Genomic DNA, 16,564 nt, shown 5'->3' with positions numbered 1-16,564 from the left:
TGTGATGAAATGTAGTTGGAGAACATACATATGAGTTGGGGATTTCTCCTGGTGAAAGATTTTTGTAGTGTGTTGTCATTCTGAACTCACAATGACTGATGCTTCAGACCTTAACAGAGAATCAAAATTTACAAATGTTGCCATCTAGAGTAAATAGTTGTTTGTCAATAGTTACTTTAGTTTTTTTTTGTAATTTACCTACCAAAAAACCACATGACCTTCCAGAGTTGTCAAAGGGCAATGTAACAGCTTTGCCTGTAGATACCTGCTGTCAATACATAAATAAACTTCCTGAGTGATCACTGTGTCATCCACAAAACACTGTCAAAAGTGGAAACAACTGCAAAGGTGATGACAGAAAACAATGATGTTTGTACTATAGCACAATTGTGCAATATTAGGTCTGTAACACAGGCAGAATTGCAAAGATATCATCCAGTGACTGATTGGCTTGAAGAACATAAGTGGATTATGGTGATGATAATATTGTGAATGGAAAGGTTTGTTGAAGTGACAGAGAGAACTAGATTGTAAGTATAAAGCAAACTTTAAACACACAGAGGAACATGCAGAACTTGAGGGAAGAGATTAGACTTTAATGAGTAATAATTCTGATAGATAGATCTTCTTTGTAATAAAATGAGTCTTGTGAAACTGGCAGGATGGAGCTGCTGAAAACCCTGCAACCGCTGCTCATAGACTTTAAATGACTTAATTTGAACACACATCAGCCAGTGTCGCAATACTGTTGGATTATCATCGTGGTTCAAGGACATGCCCTCCTGTTTCCCCCCTCTTTTATTCTGTCTACACTCTCTTTCCCACTGACACTGGGAGGGAGCTGTGCTGTGTCAGCATGATGGAAATATGACTGTAGTAAACTAGTGACAGTGTTTTCATTTAATCGCGTGGGATTAGATGGCAAAGTCTCAGTGAGCTTCTTATCAGCCTTCCTCACACACACAGCGCTGAGCCACAACTCTCCAAAGGTTTAATATGTCTTCAAGATTGTGTCCGATAGTGGTAATTGTGTTCGTCCTTTTGGGGTATTGGGTGGTGCAGTAATTCCCTGCTCACTGTGTAGGGTCTTTATGCCCAAATGAAATGTTACTCAGTCTTCCCCACAGTTTTCGTTTACTATCTCCATTTATATCCTTGTTTTATGCTCTCTACCATCAGTCTTCCTTCCTATCACTCTGTAAAAACAAATTAGAAAGACCCATTTCATATACATTTTCCACTTTTCAATTGCTGTTCCACAATTCTTTATTTTCAAAGCCTCATGGAAACTGAACCTGAAGTTCCATCAATCCCATCTCAAGTCTATGAGCAAGGTCAGGTCCTCTGGAGAAGTAAAGTTTTTACATCGGCTTCTCAACTCCAGATCTCTAGTGACCAAAATATTACATCGTAAAAGACATGTTGCTGAGCCAGCAGATGAAACTTCTTAAAAAAAAAGCATCACTGTAGTCTTCATTGTGAGAGGAGTAAATAGAAACCACTGATGATGCTCCAACAGACTGTTTAAGAAGAAGCCAAAATGTGTGAATAGGCTACGCCTAATGAAGGAATATAGAGATTTGAAAGTGTGTTTGAATTAAAGTGAAGAGAGATCATGCCAACATCCCACCATGGTTAACACATGCTTACTTTATTCTGGGCTAACATGTCCAGCGCCAGTCTTTTTTTTTACATGCAGACAGTCAGACCGTTTCAGCCGCAGTTGACCCAAGCAGTCTTTCAAGGAAAAACATATCTCTTACTCTTATGTCTCTTTATCTCTCTCCCAAAATCTCTGACGGGTCTTCCTGCAAGTCACCCCATAGGAAAATATTCCAGCACATATACACACACTGCCGCATCTGTTAGAAAAATCAAGAGGAATTCTGATTCTAAAATTGACTTCACTTTCACATCAAACTTCATCTGGTTCTCCAGATATCTTTTCATAGATCCAAGACTAAAGTCAGCCACAAACTTTACATAAGAAAACATTTGGTTGGCCTGCTATTCTCCTGACAGTCACAAGATGTAATTTTGCTTAGCTACTCCTACATTGGGTCAATTGAACACATTCTTACATCATTAACTGGGGTTATCACAATTCAAAGGTGCAGAGGCATTTACACTGGTAAATTACCAATTCCCCGTCTAAGGCACGGCTGTGAGTAAACACTTATCGAACAAATCGTCAGTTCCATGAACGTATATGCTGTCCAGTGACATGTAACTTACGTTATACCCTCATGTGATGTGCATTGTATGGTGACATGTTCTTCAATGCCTCTGCCATATCATGAAAATCAAGGCCCAGAAAAAAAATGTGGTTGATGATTAACTCTTGTGTTGCATGCAAACTACACTACAGCAAATCCTGTTGTCTGATATAACTGATTGTCTTTATATTGTGTTATTTTCTTTTTACATTTTATAAACGTTCAGATCAGGGAAACTTCTTCCCCTGATCTTTTAAATTAAATTTGCTTAAAGATCCATACTGTAACTAAAGCAAGCTCATTAAAAAAAAAAATCCTTGGATAAAATTATTTAAACATTTTTTAAATGTTAGAGGAGAAAATGACATGGTGACATAATTCTGATGATAAATAAATGTCTTTATAAATTTCTTCTTAAACTTTGAAGGGAACAGCGACATTGAACGCTATCAAATGGCCAATAAGAAAATTCCTTTCAAATACGCCAGACCAGTAGAAGAGTGGCTACAAGAGAAAGGTAATTTCAAACAAATATGTATTTTTATTTATGTGTTACGATACTGGTATAATGTTGAAAATATCATCTGCTTATATTATGTTTGGTTTGAGTTGTTTTGTGAGGCTCACTTCAGCACAGAAGATGTCACATCGATGGAACTTATGACTTCTTCATACAAACAAAATACTTATTAAACTACTAAATAAGTGTAAATCAATGAATGAATCAATTGTAAAATAACTCATTATATAATAGAACTTAATCCATTTAAAAAACGAATTGAAAAGATATCTCTCATAGAATCGGACTTTAATTGTGTAAGTGCAACAACCAGTGCAAAGTGGTAGGTCCTGGCTAAAAACTGTGTGGGCAACTTACCACACACTGCCAACATGGTTCCAAGAAGGCCAAGTGGGCAAAGGCTAAATGTGTCGTTTTATAATTGAAAGAGCTGAGCCAATCACAGTGAAGTATGACATCACTGATGCTGATGATTGCTGATAATGTGACAAAACAAGAAATACACGAAACAACAGTTACAACAGGCTACTGAGTTGTAACTAAGCATCCTGATAAGACCACAGGTCACAGCCTGTTGATGTAATCACAGTTAATACTGTGGACTGGATGTCACATCACTTTGGCACTTCTTAGCTTTACCATTGTATCGGTCCTGCCATCTTTACATATCGGTGGACAATGGTTACTGAAATAATTGCCCATTAGAGACAGCAAACCAATGCAGAATGCTTTAATAAAATTAAGTAACATTTTAAATGCATATATACACGCATTTTCCACACAGACAGAGAAAATGTATTCAAAGTTCAGAAAAATACTGCTGCATAGCACTACTACCTCTGGCTGTTGTGCCTCCATGTAAATAAAGCCTATTAGTCGTGTTGCAAATGAACTGTGTAACTACAAAAAGGTATATTCCAATTGTATTTCCTCAGTTGAATACATATTCCATGTGGATTTCTCCTGTAGGGCGGCAGTTGACAATTTTCAACACTCAAGCATCAGTCGCAATTGGAGGTAGTGATCATGGCCGGCCCTTTCAGGGTCAACTGTCTGGCCTTTACTATAATGGCCTCAAGGTGTTGAACATGGCGGCTGAGGGTAACCCTAACATCAAGATCAACGGCAGCGTGAGATTGGTAGGGGATGTGCCCAGTGGGGCAGGCTCAGCCAGGACCACGGCCATGGCCCCAGAGATGTCCACAACCTTCATTGAGACAACTACCATGATGTCCACCACGACCACACGGAAACACAGGTCCTCCTCAACTGTACAGGTATTGTCAAATGTTCATTATAACTTTGCAAAAAGGGATCAGACATAAGACAGGATACATTCTCAGTATGATTGAAGTTGACTTTGTTCGATACACAGCAATAAGCCATATGTTATTATGCTATTGTTGGCTTCACGTGGAGCTCTTGTTTACAAAATGGAAAGTCATATGCATGGTGCTTGGCATTCAAGAGTTAAACTCAAGCACCATTAGGCAAGGCCAGTAGACACTATTCTACGTTATTGTTGGTATCCTGAAGTCACAGAGGTGTCACAAGAAAGCTTCTACGAAAACAAGAAATGTTATAAGATGCTGCCTGTCCTTCGAATAAACAGATGGATTATATTCATCTACTTAGAATTAAATGAGAGAATGCAACAAAACAATTGAGACAATTTATAAAAGCATGCAGGCAACACAAAGACATTACAAAAGTAAGCTAATGTATCTGTAAGGTGCTGTGAATCCGTAGGCAACATTAATATTAGTTTCCATCTGCTCTCCTAAGTTTTTCTAATAGGATGAGTCAGGAAGTGTAAGACAAAACGACAAAACCACAAGTCAAGCGAAACCTACCACAGAGAATGCTCAAGGATGACGTTCACATCTGACACCAGAGATACTTTTGACAGATAGATATAGGGTTCCTTCCGCTTATATGACCCCATTAAGGTCATGTGATATTAAATGAGCCATTTCCATGGCAACTGATCAAACCCATATAAACTAAGGGGAATAGTTAAGAGAAAAAAAGTGAACCTTGAGTTAAGATAATTTTGTCACACAATTGTTTCCAAGGTCAGAGTCCTTCTCACCTTCTAACTTCCCTTGTCCATTTCCCCTCGTCTTTCCGTGTCTCCTTTGTGTTTTGCTCTTTGTGTTTGGGTATCTTTGCTGCGGCTGTGACCTCTTGACGACCTATGTTGTGGCCGCGAAGCACCCATCAGATGACATAGTGTCCTCCGCAGAGTGTTCGAGCGATGACGAAGACCTGGAGGAGTGCGAGACTAGCCATGCAGGTGGGCTAGGTTAGTTTGAATTTGCTTGCTTTCTTTGTGCTTTCACTCATCTCTGCACCAGAGGATGAAGACATCCTCAAAAGCATCACAGCCCCATGGTTAGACAAAGTGTAACTTCATCAAAACAGCCAGTGTGGTAATCGTAAGCATTGGTAAGAAAGCTGCACTGTACCTTAACTAATCTAAAGAAAGCTGGATGATTGAATGCCATGTGCAAAATTCAAATAACAGTCCAGTTAATATGTTGCTAGTTGACACAAGTAACAGAGAAGGTAATTAATTAATATCATGAGCTACACTTGCACATGGGGTCTTCCAAAGTAGTTAACATGGTCACCAGGGCACATACAGATTTTGTCTGCTAAGAGGAATAATGAGGGTTAGCACATGTCATCATTAATGTGCAAAATCTGAATGATGGTGAACCATGTTCTCTGCACTGATGCTGCAACATATGTTTGAGTCCATTCACTGCTCTGCAAACGTTCATCTTTAAAATAACACACATTTGACAGTGTCTTTAAAAATCTAAAATCCTTTTGAGCTAAATATTCAGCGTGTTGTCTCGACCACATTGATCAATTTTTCATTTCCATTATCATTTGTGTTTTTTTTTTCCATATTAAGAGGCTTGTGTTGGTACATGTAATAGAGAACAGATATCATTGAATTTCTGTGTACAAGCTTCCTTTCTTTTCGGGTCATACTTTTGCTTTTTTAGGTGTTCTTGTTATTCTGTCTTTTTTGTATCAAAATATTTAAGGAAAATTCTAAACGTTCCAGAATTATGATACCTCAAACATTTGAAAGAATTTGGGAATTTCCATATTTTAGTAATTCTAATTTCAGTAGGAAACAGCAAATAGGCATGTTGTCACTTCCATACCGAATAATAATAATACAAAATATATGTTATTTCTTTCTACATGTTTTATTTTGAAAACCTGTTTTAAAAAAACGAACATAGTTTTAAGAAATAATGTTTATTTGATTGCTGATGAGTGTGAGGGAATGCCCCTCCATGACACTCCACAGGTAAAGAAGAATGTTTGCTTTATTTTAGGTTTCAATATTTCCCTGAAAGTATTCGTCTCAATTCTTAATGATAACATTTACACCCATACTGGCTGAGAGTCTTAGGGCTGTCTGCTCGGTTCTCATTGAAGAAGGCCATTCCCAAATTTTATCAAAGCGCTCAAAGGTTGTGGTGTCGACAGATTCATAGCTGTGCTGTGTAGCCTGAGATTCACTGGGATTTGTGAAGAAAGACAAAGACAGGGCCCCAGTCATCCAGTCATGTGTTTACACAGAAATTCACACCATTCTAACACCTAACATCACGTTGACGTTGACAGTGGCATGCTTTGATTTCAAGTTTCCTTTGTTCTTTTTGGGAGTCACTGCTATATCCTGTTTAGGTTTACTATTTCTCTCTCTTTTTTTTTTTTTTTGAGACATGATTGCCGTCTATTCGCCACTCATCCAGAAGCACATTTGTGTATTTTGGCCTCATCATTTGTGGCATGCTGTTTTGGTGGGTGTTAATTGTTTCCACATATACTCTGAGTACCATGTGGTTTTGTACCATGCAGCTTTTAATAATAACATTTTTTTTCCAAAGCAAATAAAAATGTTTTCTTGCCATCAACGTTTTTGGTCCTGAACATGGAATCTTCCTATATGACAAACAGCTATAGATGAAAACTGGGAGCGTACATCACTTTTAATTCTTTAATCCCTCCCTAATTTACTCTCTTTTACTTCATTTGAACATATTCCAATGTCGATGGCAAAAAAATAAAAAAAATTGCCACAAATTCTAGTCTTTAAACTTTATTTTTCATTGGTACTATGATTTTGTGAGCTCTTAAGATCACTTTCCTAAGGGTCAGTTCTTTGCATGCTGTTTGAGGCTTTACACCACCAAGTCACCCCTGCACACCCCACCCCCTAACATTTAGACAAACTTGTCTACACTCGTGTTTAAGTTAGAAATATTTCTTTCTTTTTTGGGGGGCGGTCGTTGCGTCATCGAATGTCTTGGAATGTTGTTTTACTCACACTTTCTTTATTTAGTCTGTGTGGCTGTTGTCTGTTTGGAGAAGTTATCAAGTGATTCTGTGCTCTGTTGTGAATCTGTTGTCTTCTCTCAATATATTTCATAAGATGGCATTGAACCATAAACTGATTGAATGATGAACAAGTAAATTGGTTCAAATTCATACCACATGACCTCAGTAGAAAAATACCCCATGGCCAATAACAGGCCCATGCTCAGTCACTGACAAATATTACAAACCTATTTAATAAGATACTGTTTTAAAATGCAGTTTAAAAAAAAACATATTCACGAATCATAACTATATGTCCGCACTAAACCTGATACATTACAAAAATGTGTCTACCATTCCCTTTCGATGATATCTCTAAAAGAACTGAAATGCTTTAAAAAGCAAGAGCAAAAGACTAGTATGGCAAAAAATGTCAGGGCAATAAAATTAGACACCTACCTCAGACCTGTATTAACAGAAATAAAACCACTGTGCTATGTATAGGGTGCCCTCTTAATTGAAATCAACCTCATCAGTGATAAATAATATCTGCTTTTGATCCCCTGTTCACTTCGGGGGGAAAAATGCAATACGTGAAGACAATATTTTCAGTATCACCAAAACACAAGAGAGGTCACACTACAGTCACACACTCATTAATAGCAATGGTCTTAATGTGAAATGTGAAAGGAGTCTCCCATAGTGAGGACCCTGCAGTGAATTATCACTGAGCTTCCCTCGGCTCCCCTGGAGGCAGACACTAACAGACACTGGAGTGTTAGCAGTTAAAGAGCCAGGTAGTTCTGTCAGGAGTATACACTGTGACCAAATACTGAGATAAAATAAACTGAATATTGGTTTTCTATTTATCAGGCGGACCACAAACACAACGCTAAATTAATAACAATGCAACATAATGACTGATTGTGATAAGGTGCACACACGGTGGATCAGTATTATGACCTTATTAACGTGATAAGGCCATGAAATACAGTTAGATAGCTTAGACATTTATTACAGTTTCCCTGCCAATGTCATTACAAAATAAAATGTTTCGTTATCAGTTGCAAAGTCACTCCACTCAGTCTTGAGTGCCTTCCCAGACCTTGTGTTACCTCATGTAAATATCAGGCCGATGAGTTCATTACAACGATGAACATCGACCTACTAATTCCACAAACGTCTGTCTGTATGCGGAACAGACTCTTTTTGTTGCTGCTATGATTTACAACGGGCTGAACTACATAGCTTTAGATATAGAAAGTTGTAAACTAGGGTCTGAAGATTGCTTAACAGACCGATGAAATAGCTTACATGTGTTGTATGAAAAAATAACAGCAGCTTCTAACAAAGACTGTATATAAAAGGTTTGGCAAACAGCGACGAGCATAGAGACAATGAAGAAGTGACAGTTTATTCGAGGAGGACTCAGGAATGACAAGGAATAATTCTGAAGTAGCTACAAAAGGGCAAGCAAACTTCTCATTCCTACAGGCCTGCCCTAAAGTACCTGCTTGGTAGTGAAGGGCCTACTTTGCATATAAATACAGACCTCTTACCTTGAACCAGCAACATTTACAACAATGACAAACAAGTCATTCATAAACAATCAACTGAAAGCACCTTTATCAATAGCATGTGGTTTTCTTAGTAGTGCATTAATCACTAATTTAATTACCCACATAATAGCAGTCGAATCTGTCTTGGACACATGTTGTGTTGGTGAACCGGCTCTATTAATAAATCTCAAGTGAGACATCCACAAGTATTGACCACTCCCTACAGCCCACCACAAGGTTTTAAATACATTTCCTTCCTACTTTTCAATCACTAGACACTACTCTTTTTCACTTGAGCATAGAAGTGTCAGACATGTGCCATCTTATGGAATTCCTCTCTGATTCTCATTTTTACCTACATGGAAACAACACATGTAGGTTGCATTTTACAAAATATTTAGATTATATGTCAAAAGACACTATAGAAGTTTAAGCTGGTATCCATAATATTCTTCAATGAATGTTTATGTACTTTTCAAAATCGTGTAGTAATCCTTAATCTTAACCACTGAACAAACCGCAAGTGCTGATTGTCCCAGAGGAGTGCCGCTGCTATGATACTGGTTTACAGTCTTCTGATGGTACATCCATGCAGTGTTTCCATGCCCTCTGCACAATTATATGCATCCAACTTTGTGGGGACAGTTTGGGAAAGACCCTTTTCTGTTCCAGCATGCTTGTACTCAGTGCACAAAGCAAGGTCCATAAAAGCATGGTTGGGTGAGTTTGCTGTGGAAGAACCTGATTGGTCCGCACAGAGCCCTGATCTCTACCCCATCAAACACATTTGGGATGAACTAGAATTGAGATTGAGAGCTATGTCCTCATGTCCAGCATGAGTGTCTGACCTCACAAATAATCTTCTGGATGAATGGGCAAAAATTCCACCTAACATTCCCCAAAAATCTTGCAGAAAGCCTTCCCAGAAGAGTGGAAGCTGTCATTGCTGCAAAGGGGGGACCAACTCCATATTAATGCCTATGGATTTAGAATGGGATGTCATAAAAGCTGCTGTAGGTGTAATGTGTAGGAATCCCAATACCTATTTCCATATAGTGTTTTGTTTTTTTTGTCCTTGTACTTTGACCACTAACTGATTAGCTCCTAAACTTGATCTGTAGATACCCCCCACAGTAACATTCCCCCAAAGTTAGGTAATAAACTGTCCCTAAATTGTTAAAATATTTTGTGCAAATACACACAGCAGAGTGAAAACAATACCCTACTTCTGGCTACCTCAAAAAGTTGGACCAACTATAAACTGCTACTCAGAAATAGTCATGAGCTGACATGTTGCTTCTCACCTTTCATGGTTGGATGATGGCAGTAATTGAAGCACTACATGTTCAGTATTTATATTTGTATGCACCAAATCAACACTTCCATCAACTCCCTGATTTGGAACCAGGTTTCCGTGATTGGAACAGGTGTTAGCCTTGGCAGGTTCTGATAAACTAGAAGCTGCCACCTTTGGAGCACGCCCTCCACTGCTGCACAGTGTTTATGGATATCAGCATTAAGCTTGTCGTTTGACGCTTTAATCCTACTTCGAATCCGGAAGAAACTGCATTCCACATCTAGTACATAACACAGTATTATCAATATATGTTGGTTTTGTGTTTTTTTTTTCTTTAGTTTCCCCCACCGCTATGAGTTAATCCTGAGCTGTGTCCCAATTGCATACTGCACTTAAAATTTGACTTGGGTTTTCTGGGTGGTGGGGTTGGGGTAAGCAGTGCGTTCACACTGGTGTAGTAACAAACTGGATTCACATACAAAGTGCAGTGATAATGGATAACATTGTATCCAGGTAGAATACTAACCGTAGCTTCACAAAGTTGCAGTTGGACAGTCTGCATGCATGTTGAATCACATGACAGTTCTTGCCAGTTCCAACTTTCACATGACCTCAGTGATCAATTGTTTTTCATAGTATTGGGATTGGGACACAGTGTCCGTCTCCTAATTTTCTAACATCAGTCTGCCTTACCTGCCCTCAGTTTGCTGTGTTGTTTTATTTTCTACTCTCCCTAAATGCAACTTACTTTAAGCATGCATCAACATCCTGCAGTACGACTAAAACGAAACCAAAAATGAATAATAGTAACCCATCTCAGCCAGTACCGTCTCCCTCTAATGTACACCCAGACTGCACGGCCGGTTCATGTTTAAAGACTAACATTACAGATTTGTCATCCAGAAAGGCATGAGAGAGGAGCCCGTCCTCGAGTCGAGTGCCTCTCTCACCGCGTCTGTTTCCTATTGTGTGCATCTGGTTGTAGTGTGTGCAAAATTTTAAATGGCTTTGTTCTTTCATCTTAACACATATCATTTAGTAGTTTTAACTGGTCATACCTTTTGCATTTATCCAATTGATCGCTGGCATTTTGGTTCTGATTATGGTTTTTGGCTTATTAAGTATGTTTGGTTTGTTTTTTTGTCAATCAGATAATATTCAAATGACAGTGTGGAATATTTTTTGATATAATTTGACTTTGTGATTTGGAACTACTTCAGTGACTAACTTGTGTGTTTTATTCCCTTCAGTATTATTTCTTGGCAAATATTGAATACGAAAAAAAAAGCAAAAGGTCAAGCATATGCGCTATCATCTCAACCACTGGTGTTTTTAAATTTTAAGCCCAAACCCACAAATTGGTATATGAAGCAGTTCCAGATCTACTTCTCACATACCTTCCATTTCTTTCAGATATTTTTAATCTATCTTTACGAAACAAATTCATCTTTGCTGAATAATATTTTGACTGTAAGACAAAAAACAAATGAATTGCATGGCTAAGAAGTTGCAGTTTAGGGTTTGTCAGACTTGTCAGTGTTAGATTTCTTCTGTTCTTTTCTGTAGATGGGCATGTATATTGCTCATTGTTTGTATATCCCCATCCCTTCCTTACAGCCAAAAGCTCTAATGCCGCCCGACCGCTTCGTACTGCCTTTACATGGACATGGCAACTGACTTACACTGTCACCCTCATCACCCTCATTTCCTATGTAGTGTGTTCATAGGTCCCACCCCTTCTTCACCTTCTCCCTTGTCTTTAGAGATATGAAAATATGAAAGTCATTTATCCATTCAACACTAAAGAACAAATGACAATTTAAGCAAAAACTGTTACATGAATAGATTTTAGATAATATTGAAGTCTATTGCAATGGAAAAAAAATGTAGATACACATTTTTTTGTAAAAGGAAATTATTTACCAGAAAAAAGAAAAACACAGAAAAAAAAACAGAATTATGGTGTTTATTTTTTATGTTATGTGGTGTGGATGTATGTGTTGTTGCCTCCCTGTACCGTCATGTTTTAAGATAGAACAAACTCTACAATGGATAAAAATGATATTTAACGGTACCAAGTGGCTATCCAACAGTCTTACACAACCTTTCCTTTGTAAATTGTTTTCTTCATGCCTAAATCATGCGGGCAATTTGATGATGTAAGTTGAAAATCTACAGTACATATGTTTCTCTTCTTGTTGAATTGTTTTTTTTTTGTTTTACTTTGTTTTAAAGATGCAGTTTGTTAATTGTGAGAAGTGGGAGAAAATCGAAATGTTCATTCTAATGTATCTCACACTTGTAGCAAAGTGTGTAATGGACACAGTATAGACTGCTATGAAAAAAATCTGGAATTAAACAAACCACTTAATGAATAAATTATTATGGCATTAAATGCACAAAAACTACTTTTGTATCAATAGCCCTGTTTATTGACTTTCCCATTATTTATTTTTTTAAATATACGTATTCATTTATTTATGTTTATAAAAAAGGGAAGATTAAATTAAATTTAAAGTCCTTATTTCAAGGACTTAATAAAAATAAATAATAAATAATTACAGAAATATGTATTTATAATTACAGAAAGTAATTACACTATGTATTGATTTGATCATAATATATATGTATGTACATATATAATGACACATTGATTGATTCAACAAGTCACTTATCTGTTTTTGCCCTCAGCCACTGTTAATCATCCTGCAAACTAACTCTTCCTCATATTTAAAATCAGCAAAACAAAATATAACATATGATTCCACTCAATGAACTCCTGTGGTACAATTACAGGATTTGTTCTTAAGAAAATCCTTTGTGCGAAGCCGCACTTTTTCCGATATTTCAAACTGCATCTGCGATCAAGCTGTGTACACTGACTACTGAATCTTATATTGTGTTTTATTGTTTGATATTATAGAATAAAATGGCATTTGTTTGATCTACAGATTTGTGTGCTTGTGAATGTATGTGTTGTCTTTTTGTGATAATTTGTTAGTTCAATATTCCTTTTGTTGGCATGGAGTTTGAAATGTGCCTCAAAGATTCAGTACGCACATGCTTGATGGCAGTAGATATTTTGCTTGTCAATGTTAAAATGAATGTTCACTCAAATTGCACCTCCGTTATAAGTCAATCAAACGCTTCACTTCAAAATGGGTTTCAGTTTCTTTTAATCCTTGTGTCATGTTGGAAAACAAGAGTTGCACCCAGCTGGCACTGAACGCAGCCATGCTGTAGTCAAAGAAAACACTCTATTTGCACAATCAACACTTAATACAGGACCTCCAAAGACTGAGGAGAAAAATTTATCACTGCTAAATGGATCAAAAAAATATGCAGTGTTACAGTGCAACTTAATCACAGTGTTAAAATGCTGGTCTTTTCAAGACTTTTTGTTGTTGCTGATTTATAAAGTCATGATTGAAGGTATTTGTAGCAGCAACGCCTGATGAGCCACCACATGGTTTTCATAGAAGACAATGATCAATCATTATTTAGCATGAAGTCAATCTATATACCAGTGTAATTAACTTTGCCACAGTGACCAGATGAAGCAAGAGTACTCAGTTATTCAGTTTATTTATTTTACACGCTGCTGTAATTTAATTAAGTTACAAATACCAACGCACTAATTGGGTGGACAGTTGCTATTTGTTAGAAATTACTAACAATGCACTGTACACACAATGCAGGCTTCCATTTTCTACATCCCTTATTTGACCAGGAGTGGCTTCTGAAATAGTCAAAAATCATGCATGCATACACATGCAATTTAGATGTTATGTGAGCACAAATAGACTTTCATCAGAAAGACTTTGAAATGTGAGGTTGGTTGCTCTGTAGTCGAATCTAAGGAGACCGTCACTGTGGTATACACATTGTAGAGTTCAGATTCAAGTTTCAATATTCATGATTTCATAATTTTGAACTGAAAAAAATGTAGTATGAAGTAAGTGCAGGTACATATTTACTGTTATTTGATCTTCTAACTGAACTAAGGAGTGAGCATTCAGGTGACATATTCTAAACCTAAAGGTAAAGTTAGAGTTAAACAGGTTTTTCCTGGTCACAGAGCTGTTCTTAGTGAATAAAGCAGCCCAGGAGAAAGGATGAAACCAGAATATGTGATGACCAGTGTTCCGTTTGCTAATTAATTGACCTTTCACCATCTGGAAGGATGCATACATAAACTAATACGGCCTGATTCCTGAAATTTGCAGATTTGAAACTGACTTATAATTAAACTATTATGCAGAATGGTATTTTGTGTTGAATTTTAGGTTATGATTATTAATAATTTGTTTTTCATTACTCAATTCAGATGATTTGCACTTGGCTATAAGGACTGTTAACTATGTATATAATCATTCGGTGCTTAATTGATTTAAAGATGTGCATCCTTTTTTAAATCAGACCCAAATGAAATCAGATAACTGTATCAAGAGGCAGGGGTTATATTTTTTTTTCACATACAATCTGAGGATGAGGTGGCCACACAACCAAAGAACAGCTCTGTATCTGAGAAATGTTTGTTGAACTATAACTGCAGTGATCAGACCTGTGTAAAAAACAAGAGGTTTAAGATGATGTGAGAGCCACTGAGACGTGACACTGCTGAGTCGGTCATTTCTATTATTATATAACTCTGATGTATGTTTCTATCTGTTTTAACACTACATTGATCTAAATTAGTGGTGTAAAACATTCTTTAGAATTAGATTTTTTTTCTTAATATTAGTTCCTTCTTTCTATTTCATTATTAAATGAAGGGAAATAGCAATGACAACACTATTGACTAAAACCACTCTGGTCACTTTTTAAACCCTTTGAGTTTAGCTTAAATATTTCCTGTAAATAAGCAACCTAGAGCATAATTAACAATCTGCGTCCTGTCTACATACATGTCTATTGTTCGTTAATGTTCATGTGGTATGACAAGCATGTCATAGTGTAGACAGAGATCATGTCTGATATATAACACTGTTTCAAATGAAAACATATTCTTTTCAAGATATACCAGAGGAAGAATGAGATATAACCAGAGTGAGCCTGTTGACCATAAAGAAAACTTTGCTCTGTCTTTCTGGCTCATCCTTGCAGAACTCTTAAACCTTTTGGAAGTTTATACTAGAAATATGTCACTTTACTTCTGATATGGCAAGTATTTTGACTTGATTTTTGTTTTAGTAGTTGCCTGTTTTGTTTTTTTGTCCAGATACGTCTAATATTGCTTATTTCACAAAACTCCCATGCTGCCTTCTAACCTGTCTCTCTCTAACCTTAGGAGCTGAGTTAGTCATCCCAGTACTTGAGGATCCATTAGCGCAACCCTTTGTAGCTCCTCGTGCACCCTTCATTCCCACACCCTCAACCCACCACCCACTCCTCACCATTATTGAGACCACCAAAGAGTCCCTGTCCAAGGCCACTGAGGCGGGGGTACCTTGCTTGTCGGACCGAGGCAGCGATGATTGTGATGATGATGGCTTGGTGATATCGGGGTATGGCTCTGGGGAAGCATTCAAGTCTAACCTGCCCCCTACTGATGATGAAGATTTTTACTCGACCTTCTCCTTGGTAACAGATAAGACCTTGTCCACGTCAGGCTTTGAAGGTGGCTACAAAGCTCAGACACCCAAGACTTTTAGACCTAACAAACCTTCAGTCTCCAGACGCAGTAGGACTACCTCTACCGCCATACTACTAACCGCCGACCAGAGCCGCACCACCGCCACATCTGCCTCCACCGCAACCCTCCACAATGCTCCGGCCAAACAGCCGGCCGGCAAAATGAATAACCGCGAGCTAAAACCCCAGCCTGACCTAGTGTTGCTTCCATTGCCCACATCCTTTGAGGTAGACAGCACCAAGCTGAGGGGCCCATTAATAACCTCCCCAATGTTCCGTAATATACCCACAGCACACCCCACAGAGCCGGGCGTCAGGCGAGTACCAGGGCCCTCGGAAGTGGTCCGTGAATCTAGCAGCACCACCGGGATGGTCATCGGAATAGTGGCGGCCGCTGCCCTGTGCATCCTCATCCTCCTGTATGCCATGTATAAGTACAGGAACAGGGATGAAGGCTCCTACCAGGTGGACGAGAGCAGGAACTACATAACCAACTCAGCTGTACAAAGCAATGGCGCTGTGATGAAGGACAAACAGCAGAGCTTGAAAGGCAGCAACAAGAAACAGAAAAATAAGGATAAGGAGTATTATGTGTGACTGTGAGACTTTGATGAACACAAGAGAATGAAGGAAGAAAGCACTGAGAGAACATTTACTTATCAGTTTCCTTGTGAGGAGCTATGACAAATGATGGTATTAACATGGAACTTGAATAAACGTGTACTGTGCTGAGTAGATGAACTGATGAAATGTACTGTAATATAAAGCACACTTACTATTGTAAGCATAACGACAAGGCTAAATAGCAACTTTAGAGATCTCATACTTCTATCTGGTCAGAGACGTTGTCAGTATAGAAATATTTCACAGCTACACCATTCTCCTAAGTGACTTTTAGAGCTATGTGATCCTTGGCGTTAAACAAAAAAAAATTTTTTGTAAAATTCTTAATGGCAAATGGCTCATAATCTTCTACATTTTCAGCATGTAA

General features: G+C 37.9%; 1 protein-coding gene across 1 annotated transcript in view; it reads left to right on the top strand.

Moving 5' to 3' along the window:
* nrxn3a (neurexin 3a) overlaps positions 1-16,170 on the top strand; it is a 174,826-nt gene extending 158,656 nt beyond the window's left edge. Inside the window, exons 20-23 of the mRNA XM_053435201.1 lie at positions 2,644-2,733; positions 3,706-4,013; positions 4,951-5,032; positions 15,530-16,170. Of these exons, the coding sequence (XP_053291176.1) occupies positions 2,644-2,733; positions 3,706-4,013; positions 4,951-5,032; positions 15,530-16,170 (1,121 nt within the window). The remainder of the gene's footprint in view (positions 1-2,643; positions 2,734-3,705; positions 4,014-4,950; positions 5,033-15,529) is intronic.
* Positions 16,171-16,564: the final 394 nt, after the last annotated feature.

The sequence above is a fragment of the Pleuronectes platessa genome, chromosome 11, assembly GCF_947347685.1.
Source record: "Pleuronectes platessa chromosome 11, fPlePla1.1, whole genome shotgun sequence".
Lineage (NCBI taxonomy): Eukaryota > Metazoa > Chordata > Actinopteri > Pleuronectiformes > Pleuronectidae > Pleuronectes > Pleuronectes platessa.
This window is presented reverse-complemented; position numbering and strand designations above follow the sequence as displayed.